Below are 17,535 nucleotides of genomic sequence, written 5' to 3'. Positions count from 1 at the left end.
TAGATAGTAAGTCTCGAAGTGACCTTCTACATAGCGGGTGGTCTTCCTATACATTTAAATGCAAAGGCGGAACAACATCAGACTATTGTGCAGCAAAATTGTCTATTTTGTTCCATTTTGTGATTATGTGGCAAACGTTTCCGTTAGTTTAATATTTTTTCCGTCATCAAATACTTTCAAAATGTTGTTTTGATAACATTACAAATTCGGAATCCCCACATGTGTAATGCTATTGCAGTTTGCTATTCAATTGATGATATTTATCTACAGAGTTCCTATCCTTTTCTGTATAGTGGTCAATGCATGAGGATTTGGTCACGCTTGTTTGGTTTGGTTTTGGTATGTCGTGCCCATGAGTCGCGTGCGTATTTATAAAAGCGCATTATAACCGAAGTATACTGTTAAAGTCAGGAGCCCACATACATTTTGCCTACAATGCCGTCCAAAACTGGTCCTGTTCCCTTAATTCAAGTCCTCATGAAGTAATAACGGGTATTTTTCAGGTGAATTTAAAAGAGGGAGGGCGCAGTGCATTTGTGACGGTGTTGCCCTTGGGTTTTGATTCGCTTCATATAATACATCAAGTTGGAGTTTCGCTGCATGCTAGATTTAATGGTGGGCGGAAGCCTATCACTCAAACAATCTGATTCCACTGACATTTTGAGATCAGCGGTTTAGAAGTAAATTTTACCAATTGTTTGTGAAGACTTCATGATTACGTTTTAATCCAACGACCTACTTCAAAACAGGCATCGCATTCGTCCGGTTGTTTCTTAACATTTTACTTTTCTTACCATTGCCCATACTATGAAATATGAAATATGAAATATATATAAGCTTGGTAAAAAAAGGTTATACCCCCCCCCCACACACACACACACAACAACGAATAACAGTGTGATTTCATTTCGCATACCAATTTCAAATAATTGATTGACTTTTATTATGTATCCATTTTACATATTTTTCATGCTCTTTTCAAAATCAACTTCATTGCAAGAAAATTTAATTTTCTTTGGTGCTAAAATTATTTTTCTAAACAGTGTAAAGTTTTGCACTATTCAAGTCACAGTGCAGAAACCACACTTGCTTCTGTGCAAAATTAATCTCGCGCCGCGCCTTTGGCCTTGATATGTTGATGATCAGAAAGCTGTCTTCCGACCTCTCTGCAGCTTTTGACACCGTGGATCATAATATCTTGATGCAGTTGAAACAATGCATGGCTTTGAAAACGAATATTGCAAGGTTTCTGTTACTTTGCCTTATCCAAAGTTTATGGTAAAGTATGGTCTTCCGCAAGAATCCGTTGTATGCCCAATTGGTTTTATTATGTATACACACATTGTAGAGCGTATATATTACGTCATCACAAACTTATGTACCACATTTACGCCAATAACATCCGGATGTATAAAACAGTTTATCCCTACATACCAGGTGATGTCGCTTGTACCATTTTTAAACTGACATGTGTTTGAATTTATTTATTTGTTTATTTATTTATTTATTATGTTCAAGATAAAGAGTAAATGGCCTAGTTTATAAAAAAAAAAGGTTTTAATTGAAGGTGTTAACTTTCCTGGTCTTGCCTTCTTTCTTTTTAATCATCACACAACCATGCAGCTCTCTGTCATCCCTTTCATCACATTCCATCTCCGACCAATAGCTCCCTGTTGACTCATAACCTTCAGGACAATCTCCCCCTGTCTTACCACAGTAAAGCATCTTACTCACGGCCATGCTACTGGCCTCAATCGTACCTACAGTCAGACCGATGTTCTCATACGAGCTAGCCTGCTGAGCAAAGAACACGTGACCAACATTGGCAGCGAGGCGTTCGTGAGCGTCTGGTGGGATGTTAGCGAGGACCGGCCAAGTGTCGAAGGTACCGTAGCTGAATGGATTCGTTGCCCAACGTTCGAAGTACATCTCCTGGAGTTCAGAAACGTTTTCTTCCCCATACATATTCCTCAACACGTTCAATACCTGATCAGAATATGAAAGTAGAAATTATGTTATTATAAATCAGTTAAACCCGACACAAACATGGGGGACGGATCTTAGTCAACTTCAAGTCTTTAAAACCCACTGTTTTACATTATTATATTTTAATGAATCCAAGTGTGTGAAAATATTGGATCCAACACATAATAATGATAAAATCGGATGCTCTACGCCCAATATTGATTGGTCTCGCTATGAGTTTTTAAATATTGGACTCGACTAATATTTTAAACATCATAGCTCTACCAATAAATATGGGCTCAATCGATCCAATTTTATATAAAATCACGTTTAAAGTCGGGTTATATAAAGGGTAGGACTATAATGTTTACAATTGGAAAAGATTTTTGAAAACTTAATAATGCACATCATTTTAAAAGGGCATTTCGTGATCCACAGCCTCATCCCCCACTTTTCTCAAAAAAAAGTTGAGATTTTTATATCACTGGAATACTCTGGCTACATAATGTTTATGTACAAAATATTTCTTGCAGATTACTTCGTTTAGCAAAGATATCGCGAAATTTTAATTTCGTTCTGGTGCACCAGAACGAAATTACAACGTATTGTCTATGGAGCAGTGTAATACACATAATCATGCATAACTCACAAACGCAAAATCGGAATCAACTGAAATTTTGGGAATATGCTTTTTTCGTTGATATGTACTGAAAAATGTCATAAAAAGAGGATGCTAGGATCACGAAATACTCCTTTAAGTGTTGACAAATATCACAAAATATATTATTAAGTGTTGAGAAAATATTTTGCCAATACATTTTGCAATAACATTTTGACCAACATTTGTCGAATGTTTTTTGTAGTCGTAAAACGTTTTAAAATGTTATCGTGATCTTTATATAGCCCGACATTGAACTGTTATTAACAAACGTCAATAACGTTTTAACAACATTTTGTATTTACTCTACAGAGTACGGTAATTAGTATCCGTGCGTAGATAATGCAACCGTCATTTCAATGCGGCAACAGCCAATGTCGTAAGCAAACAGATATGTGACGGCAACACTTCCTGGACGTTGTACGCAATATTTTTCGTTTCGACGTGTACATGGTGTACGTGTTTTTGCCTCTTAAGGTTATTAATTATTTTAAACTGTTGTGATTTGGTAGTTCACAGCATCTTACGAAGGGTAGTGAGCTTTGGCGAAAATTGCATTGTTCATTTCATAGCGAGTGTGTAGAAGAATTAAAATATCACAGATATACTTTTATAGGTGCTGCGGTTCTTGAGTTACGTTGTAAAGAGGACTGAAACAACAACACTTTTGTAAAACATACATAACTCATTAACAACAATAAATTAAGCAAGTTTGCAAAGTATACAATTTGTAGAATGAACTTTTGCAAAACATCAAGGTGTTATTTTTCAATAATATATTGATCTAGATAATAAAAATCGATTTTTAGGTTGCTTCGACCAACAATACCTCGTCTACCCTTAATATACAGTATCGTGTAAAAAAATAGGGCACAAAATATTCGCTGTAGCAGTAGTGATGTAACAGGAATAATTACCACAGCGATTTGTGAAAACTATTTTAGATTGTATTGCCATGCATAATGCTGGTTTCATACTACCCTGCCGCTTGCCGCTGAGCGGCGTGGCGCACGCGCATTGCAGACAAACGGACACAATAAAGGCTTGTCATTGGTTGAAACGCCCTGCCGCTTGCCGCAGCGGCAAGCGGCAGGAAAGTATGCTGGAGGCTTTAGACATACGCTGTAACTCGCAGCATCAAAGAATTTCACATATAAACTCCTAAAACAAAAGTTTGGAAAGTTTTTTCAAGTATCCATTTCACAGATTATTTGTGACATGTTCATATCGTGTTACATATCAATGGACAGCTAATGTGTTTCACTTTATAATAACACCACATTTAAAACAATCACCTTTTTTACGGCTGAGTACACTTTTGTGAATGTAGTGGGGTCTGAAACAGAATGTGACAAATTTACCATTATTCTGTTCTCAAACAACACTAGTCACTATTATCTCAGTAGAGGGTCGATAAATCATACACAGCCACAACAGCCTGGCACATCTTCCTCAGCTGCTTACCAGTCTAGTCTATGGGACGGCATTCCGTTATTCAACCAGGATTCGTCGCAGGGTATTCACTTTAGTTGTATTGGCTACTCTGGCACGCACAGCACGACCAAGCTGGTCCCACAGGTGTTCCGACGAGATGAGGTCTTGGCTGATGGCAGATCATTCCATTCTCTCTATTGCCATATTCTGTAGGTAGTCCTTGATTATCCTGGCTCTGTGGAGCGAGCGTTGTTATCTTGGAGGATTACATTAGGTCCCAGATTGTGGTGATATGGGAATGCAGATTGATGCACAGAATGGTGGTAAATTTGGCACATTCTGTTTGAGACCTCACTACATTCACAAGACGTTTACTCAGCCAAGAAACAGTTGATTGTTTCAACTGTTGTGTCCTTATAAAGGGGAATATTGATATGCAACACGATATGAACGTGCCATAAATAATTTGAGATATAGATGCTTGAAAAAAATTTCGTTGAGGAGTTTAGTCCAAAAAATGGCCGCAACATTGTGCAAATTATGTTAAATTTGCCATATTTGGCAGAGACACAATACTTATAGAGCTAATCATTATAGGCTATGGGTCCATTTTAACAGAACCCATATTTAATGGGAAACTTTTATACGGGGTCAAGTTCAAAATTGCTCGGACTTGGCTAAAAACAACAATATTGTGTTCATCCAGTCATAAGGATTCAGAAAAAGTATAGTTCATCCTATCTAAGACTTACGGTTATGACGTTATGTGCAAATAGGTAACATTGTGACGTCATGGGTCGTATGTTGGTTCCACAGGTGGCGAAAATTAAAATTGCTCCAATTTGATGGGAATTGTCTCTTTGTTTGGTCATGAGAAATCAGAAAAAGAATAGTTTTTGCTATGTATGATGTACATTGAACACTCGACTTGCAGTCACTGTATACTATGGCTTTTAGTGTAACACCATCCATTATGTAAGTAACTTCTGGGTTGGCGTTGCCAAAATGCATAGTTTGCATTTCCCTGCGTTGAATCTAAGGAGCAATTTTGTGGACCATTTCTGGAGCAACAGTGTCAATAGTGGTGAAAATCTTGGTGTCATCAGCAAACATTTGTATACTGAAGTTCACATGTTGAGGCAAGTCATTGCTGTACAAGATGTCCCAACACTGATAAACTCCACTAGCACATCTGCCTGGTTTGAAATAGCATTCCTTACGGTGACTGTTTGTGATCTTCTCGTTAAGAAATCTTGGATCCCGTTCAAGACTTTTCCATTGAAGCTATATGCCAGTGGCGTAACTTTGGGTCAGGGTGCCCGGGGGCGAAAGTAGTTCGGGTGCCCCTGACCAACATGGTGCAGAGCTAATCAATTTTAGTATTGAAAGCCATAGACCTACCGAATAACTTACGAAGTGTTTCAGATTAAATTTATATCATGTTTCAATGCAGTTCATGTTAATAAAACTAAATGTTTTCACATTCTCTAATGTCTTTACTTTGGAGACTCGTCACTAGCTGCAGTGACGTAGCATATGGCGCCCAGGGGCAAGAATACAAAATACCCCCTCTTCCTAAAACAATTGAGTGCGGGCGCCGAAAATGTGCATAAATACCACTAATTTGGTATTTAATCAAGTTGAATTTAGGTCTTTAAAATGACAATTTATATGTTGCAATGCGCGCGAAGCGCGAAAAATTTTGTGTTGAAGGGCACCCAAATGAAGAGTAATTCAATGCATGGTGGGTAAAGGTTTCCACTTCTTTCCTATAACAAAGTAGGCCTACTATCGTGTCAAAGGCTATCCAGGCTTGGGTGCCCCTTAGCCCGGGTGCCCGGGGGCACGCCCCCCCAGAGCCCATAGGAGTTACGCCACTGCTATATGCTTTCAACTTGTTGATTAGTCTCATATGTGGCACCGAGTCGAAAGCTTTTGCATAATCCAAACATATGTCAACTCCGACTCCCTGGTCTAGATTCTCAGTAACTTCTTCAAGTGTCTCAAGTAAATTGGTAAGGCATGACATTCCTTTCAGTACAAAGCGGTGCTGTCTTTCAAATAACGCACCATGTTTTTCAACATGTTCCATCATCTTCTTCTTGATTATGGTTCCCATTATCTTGCATCATTTTGTATACACGTGAGGCTCACTGGCCTGTAATTTTCCGGTTATCCCGTGATTTGTTATTTTTACGGGATAACCGGAAAATTTGCTGCCAGTGGCTTCCCCGTACTTTTACGGGGACCAATAAAATTACGGAATTTAAATTTTACTTTCAGTGTGTTTAAGCAGGATTAAGTGGGAGTTAGTGATACACATGGGTTTGTAGTATTATATACATGGGGGTGTGGAGGTAGGTAGGTGGTTCGAATCACAAAAAGGTGTTTTGATCACGGCTGGTTCCCGTAAAATTATGAGAAATTTCGAAATACGGGCGTCCGTTAATTTACGGTCATTTTTTACAGTGTACATAATAATTATACAAAGGAACGGGTTTCACATTCATGACCTGGAGCTTGTTAGTATCAAAAAACCACACGATTTAGCGTCACTCCCCTTCAAATGCGGCTAAAGATTAATCAAGTGTTTTAAAGCCTATACATTACCTCCTCCATAATCTCTTCATCCGAAAGTCCTTCCACTCTTATGGCTTCTTCCCTGTAAGTATGGCCACTAGAATGTTCGATCCAGGATGCATCCATTCGCGATCTACATTCAAGAAAGCTGGATAATGATGGTAGTCAACATCTTGACGATCACTTGCGTGGAGAATCCACTCTGCGTCACTCCAAAATTTGGAGGCGAATCTGAGCAAGACTCCTTCAATCGTCCCTCTTTGGTAACGGCAGAGTTGCTCCGTTTTCCACTCTGGGAGCGGCGGTATGAAGGTTAGCTCACCCTGCTGCAAGACTCCAAGACTAAAGGTCACCAGGACATAATCCGCAACGTATTCTTCTTCCTCGGAGGGTGTGTTCCCGGTAGTTACTGTTACCTTGTCACCAGATTGGTCGATTTTGACAACCACCTGTTAGAACACAACACTAGCAATTATTAGTAAATTGACCACACGTAGGCCTACATCAGTCAAAATGAATTAACCAATTATTCCAGTGGATCAATTACCAAAATAGAAACTCAGTGGGGAAAACCACATTTTCCCCGAGGGACACAAGGAAGGGGGAATTAATTCCAGGGAATGTCTGCCTAAAATGCGCCTACAATTCCCCCACTGGAAAATGGGCGACTCACAAGGGAGGCAAAATTCACATTAATGCACACTCCTGGGATCCACATCGATGTGCATCAATGTGAACTTCTGTGCGCACTGACGGAATCGCTCACTGCGATCATTTCCGAGATGTGGAGTGCTGTGCAGGTAGTTGCTATTTTGATGCGGATCACGGGAGTGCATATTTATGCGCATTGATCCCGGCATTGATGCGAAGATTGCTCTCGTGTGTAGTCGCCCAGCATACCACTCCACGCCATACATAAATTCTCCCAGCCACATTTCCCCAATATGAAATTTAAAAAAAGTAAAATTAAGTTTGGCAGAGGTGGGGTTCGAACTCAAGGCGCACCGCTATCTTGGATACTCAGTATTACTAGTATGAGCATAGTGCCTTAGACCGCTCGGCCACATGTCTTGTAATTTTTACAGATTTTCAACGTTTTTTCTATCCTTATTCTTTCAACAACAAAAATATTTTGACGTATATAAAATTGAAATAAAATTATCTGCCTCTTAAACGTCATCAAATGTGCCACAATTGGGTATCACGAATCGTTATATATGATGTGCAGTAAATATTCAGATATTCTTTTATACATAGGATGCTTCAATTTTGACACAAACAATATTTCATTGAAAACCCTCTCACTCGGCTATTTAAAAAAAGGTAACCACGCTTCCCTAGAATGTGCAATAAATTAGTTTTCTTATTTTAGCAGCATTCCAGAAACACTTGGCGTTTGGCGAAAAGAGGAGTAGTCGCCCAGTAGGCCCATATTATATATACTTACTTCACCCAAATGGAGGTGGTCTTCATCCAGTTGTTGTTCAACATCTGAAAAGAGTCCACTATCGCCGTAGTCGGTGATCAAGTAGTAGTCGGGTTGTAGACTTTGACGGTAAGTTCCAACTAAAGACTCACGCTTCATCTGGATGCCCTGATCGAAGTCAAAGTAATACCTTCGGAAGGATATAGAGATAATGGTGAATGGCATCGTAATAAACACTGGACCATGTAATGGACATTTCGAGAATATCCCAATATCAGACGGGAGTTAATTTATCTTTGGGCTGGGAGGTCTGCCCATTAATTGACCATTAATTTAGAAAGTGACATTCCCAGAAACTATATGTCTACTTATTTTTTATTTATTGCAGACGCAATTGTCGATGTGACTTCAATAGATGAGGTTAAGCCACATAGTTAAAGTGGGTATTGACTGTCTTCAAACTTACATACAATGTCAAATATCGTCCACTTAATATGCATACATGTGAAAAGATCAGCGTAAATGTGAATAATAAGCACATTTAATAAGCCAATGTGTTGGTACGCGTAAATTACATTGTGGTCCCACATTATTGTAAACAGCGAAACATACAAAGGTATGCCTAAGATTAAGTGTTGACCATATAAAACTTCGTTTGAGAAGAAACAGTGATTTTATGTCGGTATACTGTCTGATGCCTGGAAAAAGCATAAAATTCGTAAAAATCGTGATCGTGTTTGTGGGAGGGGTGTCTTCTATCCGATGGACCAGGGGTGGCTAAAGGTAAATCATGCCATATATCCAGCAAAATTTATTCCTCGACACCCCCCCCCCGAGGAAATGGGCTAGCGACGGCCCTGCACAGGCCCGTATCAAGGATTTTTTGGGGTTGCGACCGGGTCATAAGCTGACCTTATGTGATTTAAGAGCTTATTTTCAACGTTTTTACAGAAAAAAAGTGGATCTTTTCATTCGGATTGGCATTGAGTCTAACAACATCAAAGAGGAGAGGGCGCTAGACCACTAAAAACACTAGTGTTCATAATCTTGTCTTATCCGACACAGGCATCCATCCACCTGAAATAAGCTGATTGGTTCCTTCAAACTTAACAATGAATTCAAGTTGCAGATCAACTCACTTAATCCCTTGCGTTTTCGTTACGAAAACTGTAAAGATAAAAAGACCCTTAGCACAAGTAAATTCGTTATGCAACTTTTGATAAGTTTCGCAATTCAACTTGGCTGCCTGGGGCCGAGCAAGTTTCACGGTGACAAGAAAAGCGCGAATTAAGGTCAGCAACTATTTTAAACTGTTGCGATTAGGTAATTCACAGCATCTTGCGAATGGTCGTGAGCTTTGGCAAAATTCCAATGATCATTTCATAGCGAGTGAGTAGAAGAATTCAAATATCACAGATATCCTCTTGTAGGTCCTGTGGCACAGTGTTATCGCCCCGAAATCTTCATGGCAGAAATCGCCATGGTATAGGTTGAATCCACCGCCACGCATGGTCATTTTGTTCCGACCTGTTTAATAGTTTTGAGACGCATAATGGGCCAAAGGACATCTGACTAAGGCTACTGACAATAGCCCGGTGACTGACCTCGCTGTGTGTGTGAGTGAGCATGGTACGCCATAGGTCATCTGAATTTTAAGACTACCTCCACGATTGGCCTATACACTGCGCTATATATATAGTTCGGCACATATAAAATCAGAATTATTGTCAGTTTTTGAGTTCAAGACGCAAGCTTCTTTCTTAAGACGCAAGCTAACGACTATCATATCTGTTCAACACGTATATTCAAGTGCAAAGAACCACATCTGGCTTCTTTAGACGAAATCGTTTACGGGAGATATTCATCATTTTCTACCCCGGTATCCAAAGATTTTCGTCTGAATATCAAATCGTGCATAGCACATTCACGTGTATCGATCCCGGGTATTTATTTTAGTATCTCTGCTGTACCAAGTAATTATTAGCCAAGCGATGTCGGTTAGTGTGGTTCGTGCGTTATTTTGTAAAGAGGGCTGAAACAACAACACTTTTGTCAAACGTGCATAACTTATTGACAACAATAAATCAAGCAAGTTTTCAAAGTATATGATTTGTAGAATGAACTTTTGCAAAACGTCAAAGTGTTATTTTTCAATAATATATTGATTTTGATAAATAAAATCGATTTTTTGGCTGCTTCGACCAAAAATAGATCGTGTAGCCTTAAGGGAAGGGGTATGAACGTTTGGACAGTATTTATTGTGGGACATTAGAGCACATCAGACATATCGAATTGCATTCTGAATACGAAGAATGTCCTTCTGATATCAAATAATTTTGATTTTTGAAATTCTCAATGTAATGTAATTCTCATTTTATGGCAAATCATTAAAAATTGATATTTTTTATATTTAACAGTACTCGAAGTAAACTTCGAAAAAGCCGACGAAAAGCCGACGATCAATTGAAACTTTTGACCTTTCGTATTGAAGATATGGATTTTTTTCCCAAAACACCAAAAAAATTAAAGTCTTTTTTTTCCTCTCAGCTACATACACTTTAAGAATATATCATTACATTTATAAAATTTACTTCGAGGACTGTTATATATCAAAAATTAGAAATATCCAATTTTAATAATTTGTCATAAAATTTGTATTATATCATGAATTTCAAAAAATGAAAACTATTTGATATCAGAAAGACATGCTTCGTATTCAGAATGCAATTCGATACGTCTGAGGTGCTCTCATGTCCCACAAAAAATACTGTCGAAACGCACATTCCCGATCCCTTAAGGTCCTTTTCAGAGAATGAATGCAAATCGCGCGAAACCTATTTAGGGGTCAGAAACAGGGTGGTTTTTAAACTTAGTTGGTGCGTTTAGGGGTCATTTCCCGCAATTTCACAAAGAGTGTTTTTCTGGCGTGTTTCCTCGGCTTGACTCCTTTCGGGGCGGATTCCCTCTGATATTTTGCGTTCACATTATTCCACTTCTACGATCGCTATAGGCAGTAACCTGTTCTCGTAATTCAATATTAGAGTTTGCGAAATGAAGTAAATGAAGTAAATTTGAAAATTCACTTCAACTGCAACGGCAACTTCAGAAATATCGGTTGGATTTCTTGCTCAAATTCACTTGCACTCGGGTGTGATTAAGTAGCCGAAAGCCCCAACAAAACTTTATGATGTACCCCTCCCACCCCAGATTAATCATCATGGGGATCTTCTCTCAGGGGCTGGTTTTGGCCCCTCTTAACTCCCTCGAATATGTTCTGGCGCTCACTACACCCACCACACCGCCCACCCTGCCCGCGATTTTTTTTTGTATATTATATTATGTAACGCATGTGGTGAAATCAGTTGATTTTTCAGTGAGTTTTGTATAAAAAAATCGCACCCCGCCCGGGATCACTATGCAATACACCCGGAAGCACATCATCAAATTTTGGTGGGTATACGCCCCCGGAATTTTGAGGTGGTGCGTCTTAATACGGGGCTGACGGCGTCACAAGGTTTTTGGCTTTCTGTATGGTTGAAAATCGCCTGGAAAACCCCCAGATGTTGGGCTATTTAGGGGTATTTTAGAGCTGAAATTATCAAAATCAATGGTCTTTCGGCGCTCTGGTTGTTGTTGTTGTTCTTGGGTGTTTTTTTTGGGGGGGGGGGTTGCGGGGTGTAAAGTACATACCATTGCACGATTTCATCCAGTGGCGATTTAGCCAACCATCCTTTCATTGCCATGGCGGTTTTTTGATCAATATCGGGCCGCTCGTGCTTGACGACACCCTCGGCGAGGTCATTGGTAGCTGTTGGTAACATGCACAAAAAGTGTGTTAAAACATTTTTTAACAATATCGGATAGAAGACACCCCTCCCACATTTTAAAACAATTTCTTATTTCAACCGGGATTTCAACGCTTCCTTTACGCGTACACCGGTTTAAGGCTGCGCCTGGTTCGAACTTTTTTTTTGTTTTCAATAAAATAATATTTGTTAGAAAATAAAAATGACTTGAAACACATTAAATAACGAATACTTGTTGTATCGAATATTAAAGAACACGTATGTTAATTTATCACAAGGTATTTGTATTGACCTTCCTTAGCTGCATACAATATTCCATCTTGCGTGTTTGCTTCCGGTGTAATATCTTCCCCTTGATCATTGCGGACCTCCCAGAAAGCAAAGTCATACTTTTGAAGTCCAAACCCAAGCCTTTGCAGGTAATCTATGTTTCCATAAACGAACATATCTCCAGGGTTGAATGTTATACCACCGAAGTCAACCGATCTCTCGGAGCGCCCTCCAATCTGATTGGTACCTGAAAAAAAAAAAACAATGTCGTAATAATACACACACATTCATATACTTAGACCGGGACGGGACTCAGACTTGCAGAACAAGACTAGCGCCTAACATATATCCCGGGAATTTTAGGATAACCAAAACCCGGAAAAAATAGTACTATGCTGATTTTTTTCAGCATAGTTCCATAATGATGTGAGAAACAACATATCAAAAGTCCCCGGGTGTCCCGAGCACACTAGACTTGTTTCAAGTCCTTTGGCGTCCATAGTTAGTGAATGTAAAATTCATGGATCTGTGCTTTGCCACAAACATTTCTGTTTCAAAAGTTATTCTTTAGAAATAATTATTTAGCATCATAACATGATAACTTTGTAAAAATTTATTTGACATTTGAATTGTTGAGGCCAGATAGTGGACTTTCTTATCTTACTTTACTCCAGGCATACTGTGCACTGCAGGGGTAGTGTTTGAGCAAAATGCCCACCATGCCCACCCCACAAGGCACACTTCCTCCCTAGTTCATGTTGCTACACAAAAATCTGACCTGACTAAAAATTTTAGAGAGTCCAGTATATGATAGGCCTACTTCTACCACTGATTATACATGGATCCAATGAAGAGCATGAATAGAGAAAAAGTAAGGAGTAAGCCTTGATCAAGGCTACGAGCACACCGACATCGCCCGGTTAATAATTACATTCTACAGCCAGAGACACTGAAATGAATACCGGGAATTGGTACACGTGAATGTGCTATGCAAAGATAAATCTTTGGATGGCCGCCATTTTCAACATAGTTCCTTTATAATCTCTGCTTGTGGGCTACATAAGAGGCTAAGATGGCAATACCCATGTTTGTGATACTCAAATTTCCAAAAATGCCATCTAGAAGGTTCTAACTATTTTCTAATGACTGTAATTCAAAATCACCGCCATTTTCCCAAAATTATATAATTTATCGGGTTTAAATTGCATAAAAGCATAGGCGTAGATCCCGGGGGGATGGGGGATCCCCCCCCCCAAAATTTTGCCAGGGGGGTTGGTTCATACAATTATCCCCCCCCCCCCCAATGTTGACGCCTGATAATGGGTTTCTGACCAAATTAACCTCATATTTTCCCATTTTAGCCCCAAAAGTGCAAGCGCATTTATTCCAATTTTACACCATTATTTCATCTGTTTAGCTTCAAAATAGCAAAATTTTTCGCGCGCTTCACGCGCATTTGTACCTCAAACTTATTCTGTCGCCAAAAGGTGCTGCATAGACTATACTTTAAGAATTTTTTCCAACTTCACCCCCCCCACTTGATTTCTTAATTTGTGGCAAAATCCAAGATCTTTGCAAACGTATTCGCAAGTATCCGGCGCACAAGGTTGGTACGCAACGCAATTGATGCAATGAGGACTAGGGCTGAAACCTGTATTCATCAAGGAGGTAGAGGGCAGAGCAGCACAGTAAACTCACTTCAAAAGAACCAAAGACAAACTAATCAGCCCTTTTCAGGGCTACCTTTTATTCAAAGTTTTAGCCATTTAAATTGTTATGGACATGATCATGATGGGTATAAGCGCGAAAATGTTGAAGGTCAGGTCAAAGTCATCCGAGGTGAATTAACGGTATAGATTGTCAGATTGTCGATGCGCCAAAATTGTTAAAGGTCACCTGATGTCGACTAAGTATATATTGTTGGATTGTCAGAATGTTCAAAGTCACGTCATAAAACGTAATCACAATTAAGCATCAAAACCATCAAGGTCACTCATAGCAAAGTTAACAATGACTGATAATAGATATTTGGATTGTCATGAATTGGTTATGATCCCCCTTGGGCAGCAAACATTCTTAAGGTCGTCTGAATATAGACGAATCCAATTTCACGCATTCCTACACCTCAATGGCAGCCATAGCTGGGTCCCCGGTGGGTCTATCCCACCTGAAATGTGAAATGATGCGACCTTGGCGGGAAATTTAAACTGCATTCCATCACCCGTGTTATATATACGCAGAAAAAAGAATGATGAAAGTTTACAACACAATATAATATAACATCGATTTTTAAGCGGCTTTAATCCACCCAATTGGGCACTCACAACTCCAGTTTACCCACCATTACTTGCTCGTTGGATTCGTCTATAGATTGTTGGATTGTTGTGAATCTCGGTGGATGTGACTTCCATTGATCCCTTTGTTACAAGTATGAATTAAATGTAGACCTATTTCAGAGCACACATTTTTCAATTTAAGGGGGTACTACACCCCCTGCCCAATTGTGTGCCTATTTTTGCATTTTTCTCAAAAATTATAGCACATTGGGGACAAGTAAGATATGTATATTATAGGGGCAAGGACTACAACTACTGTACTAAAAATTCAGCAACTCAAAGCAAGTAGTTATTGATTTATTGATCAAATATTGGTTTTCCCTCATTTTTGACTGTAACTCCACAACTATTGCCTGTGCTGAAATCAAATTTGCAGTGCAGTAGTGTAGTACTTGCCCCTATAATATACATATCTTACTTGTCCCCAATGCGCTATAATTTTTGAGAAAAATGCAAAAATAGACACAAAATTGGGCATGGGTGTAGTACCCCCTTAACTTTCAACATGAACATTCTTGAGAATTTCCTAGTATGTTATTGGTGGTAACGATATTTCCCACCCAGTTGGTTGTGCATGTGTCACACAAAAAAAATTACTAGCATTCCAATTAAGTACTTGTCAATGTACAATTATGAAACATGAACTTTATCTTGCATCTTCCATTTCATAACATTGATGGGAATTGAGATGAAAACAAATGAACTTGAACTTAAAAACAGCTTCCACTTGATTATTACTTGTGCTTGGCGAAATACATTGGCTCATATAGCTCGAGATACTCTAGCTAAAATACAGGTTTACATTTACTATCTTACATTATCAGTCCCAGAACAACGCCAAATATGGATTAAAAGACCTTTGACCTTGGATGTACAACAGCATGTTATGATCTAATGGGAAACTGTGCACATCAACAAACACCATTTCTATCAAAAAGGCAACGGCCGATATAATTTGAAACCACATAAATTACTAGAGTTGGTTCTTCTCTTGGATTTGGACCAAGCTTTAGAATATCGACTGTTGCGTTTTGAAATAAAACAAACCAGAAATGTATCACCCATTGTAAAGATATGGCACATGTACCGAATACATGTACATACATTGGCTGACCTTGTGGATTTCCTGGCCCAGCCATGCTAACCACATAAGGAGATTATACGATTAACCTAGTGCAGCTATTGTAATAGCGGATTATGTAATACTCCTGATCCATATTTGGCGTTCTCTTGGACTGATTATCTTGCTGTATTTCAGCTAGAGCTCCAAACGACAAGCTTCCGGGTTTTTTTGGAGAACAATACTGTTACGTAAGATGAAGAAGAAACCCGCCTCGGAGCCCGCCCTACTCATTATTTCATTGTACTTATTGCAATTTGCCTCACACATTACGTAATCAACACAAAGCTTTTGTGAGGATTAGTGAGTGGATAAGAAATTGACAGTGGAGGATACGAAGGACACGCCGATTGTTAGTTGTCAATCATGAATTGCCGCAACGTATTAATATTTTACTGCATGGCATTCCGCAAACACCAAGACAAATTATGCCGTATTTTTCCAAAGATCATCTCATATGAAGTAAGCTGAATGCGATCTGTACTTTTGTAACATTCCGATCGCTTTTGATCACCTATTATCGGCGAATTTGCTTGAAAACACGTGAGTTCAATGTTGTGTAAACATAATTAGCATAGACACAAATGAAATTACGATGCAATACAATGCAATTTGAATGCGCAGCAGATCTATAGAAATAACGTTGCCCGGTTTTATGCAGAATTAGACCCTGTCTGGGCTCATACTAAACATGCTAAAATAATGAATTAAATAATGTCACAAAATTACCTTCCAAAATGATGAAATCGGTGATATTTTGAGCAAGAAGCAATCGTGCCGCATGCAGGCCACCCGCCCCGGCTCCAAGAATCAAATATTTGGCCTCCTTTTTAACATTTGCAAGCGATGGATGGACAAAACTCATCAGAAGAAGAGTAGAGATGATCCACATTTTGATATGAGAGTGGCCCGCCATACTGGAGCTTTGGTACTTAGACCTGATGTTAGCCCTGCTGCATACTTTTTAGTGGCTGAAGAATATTCGATGCCCGGGATTCGATGCATCATGTCTTTGTTATTTAAATCTATATTCCCATTACCTTCTGGTGAGTGACTTCTAATGAATGTTTCCAGGAACATATTATTTTCACAAAACATTCGACATAACATAACAATTGATGTGTATCTTCAATATTGATATTTAAAAGACGTCGATAATAAAAAGAAAAAGAACTAGACATTGTGCTCACAGAGCACGGCCCTTAGCCAGTGATGTTGATCTTTTTATGACCTTTGACATAGAGTTGTTCAATGCGACATTTGTACCACCAGCCTATGGTTGGTGGTGACGACATTGTAGGGCTACTATGTAATTTACGGGAGCAGCAGCATTTTGAAAGTATTTGGGGAAAGAAAGAAGAAGAATCAGACAGAAAGACAAGACCTAGCTTAGCTAGGTAAATACACATATATCCTTGGAAGGCTCTGTAAAGATTGTTTACCTATCTTTACAAAACCTGGCAAGGACATACCGTTTCTTACTATAATGTATACTTTAAATTACACATAAATGAGGAATGATCAGCCCAATTATTATTTTACATGGCTCATTGAACCACAATGGGCTTGTAAGGACTATATATCTTTGCTGTATGGATGATATATTTGTGTGCAAATCTATCATGGGGTAGACTGCTTTGCATTCCTTTTTTAAACAATTCATACCATTCCATGCATTAAAACACAACACATCCACATCCCCAGTGACTGCCCTGCCCAGAGAAAAAGGGTAGATAGCTGTTGGATCAGAACAGGATTGGTGTATTTTCCATGGTGGGATAGAGGGATAATAAATTTAAATGGTCTACTACAGTAGACTAATCATGGGGGGTCATAGGGCCCCCCTAATAAATTATTGTGAAAATTACGTTTTTGGTCATTGTCCGTAAGTGGAAGAACTTTGACCGCAAATGATCACGTGTCATTTGTGGCACCACCCA

General features: G+C 39.1%; 1 protein-coding gene across 1 annotated transcript; it reads right to left on the bottom strand.

The window, feature by feature from the left end:
- Nucleotides 1–1,545: 1,545 nt before the first annotated feature.
- LOC140135665 (uncharacterized) lies at nucleotides 1,546–16,643 on the bottom strand. The gene is made up of 6 exons (XM_072157247.1): nucleotides 16,325–16,643; nucleotides 12,162–12,386; nucleotides 11,754–11,871; nucleotides 8,085–8,253; nucleotides 6,668–7,086; nucleotides 1,546–1,986 (listed from the first exon to the last, which is right to left on the bottom strand). The coding sequence occupies exons 1-5, from the start codon at nucleotides 16,509–16,511 to the stop codon at nucleotides 6,706–6,708; spliced, it is 1,080 nt and encodes a 359-aa protein (XP_072013348.1). The 5' UTR covers nucleotides 16,512–16,643; the 3' UTR covers nucleotides 1,546–1,986; nucleotides 6,668–6,705.
- Between the last annotated feature and the right edge of the window lie 892 nt (nucleotides 16,644–17,535).

The sequence above is a fragment of the Amphiura filiformis genome, chromosome 16 (assembly GCF_039555335.1).
Source record: "Amphiura filiformis chromosome 16, Afil_fr2py, whole genome shotgun sequence".
Taxonomy (NCBI): domain Eukaryota; kingdom Metazoa; phylum Echinodermata; class Ophiuroidea; order Amphilepidida; family Amphiuridae; genus Amphiura; species Amphiura filiformis.
Note: the sequence above shows the minus strand (reverse complement) of the source record. Positions and strands in the feature narration are given on the sequence as shown.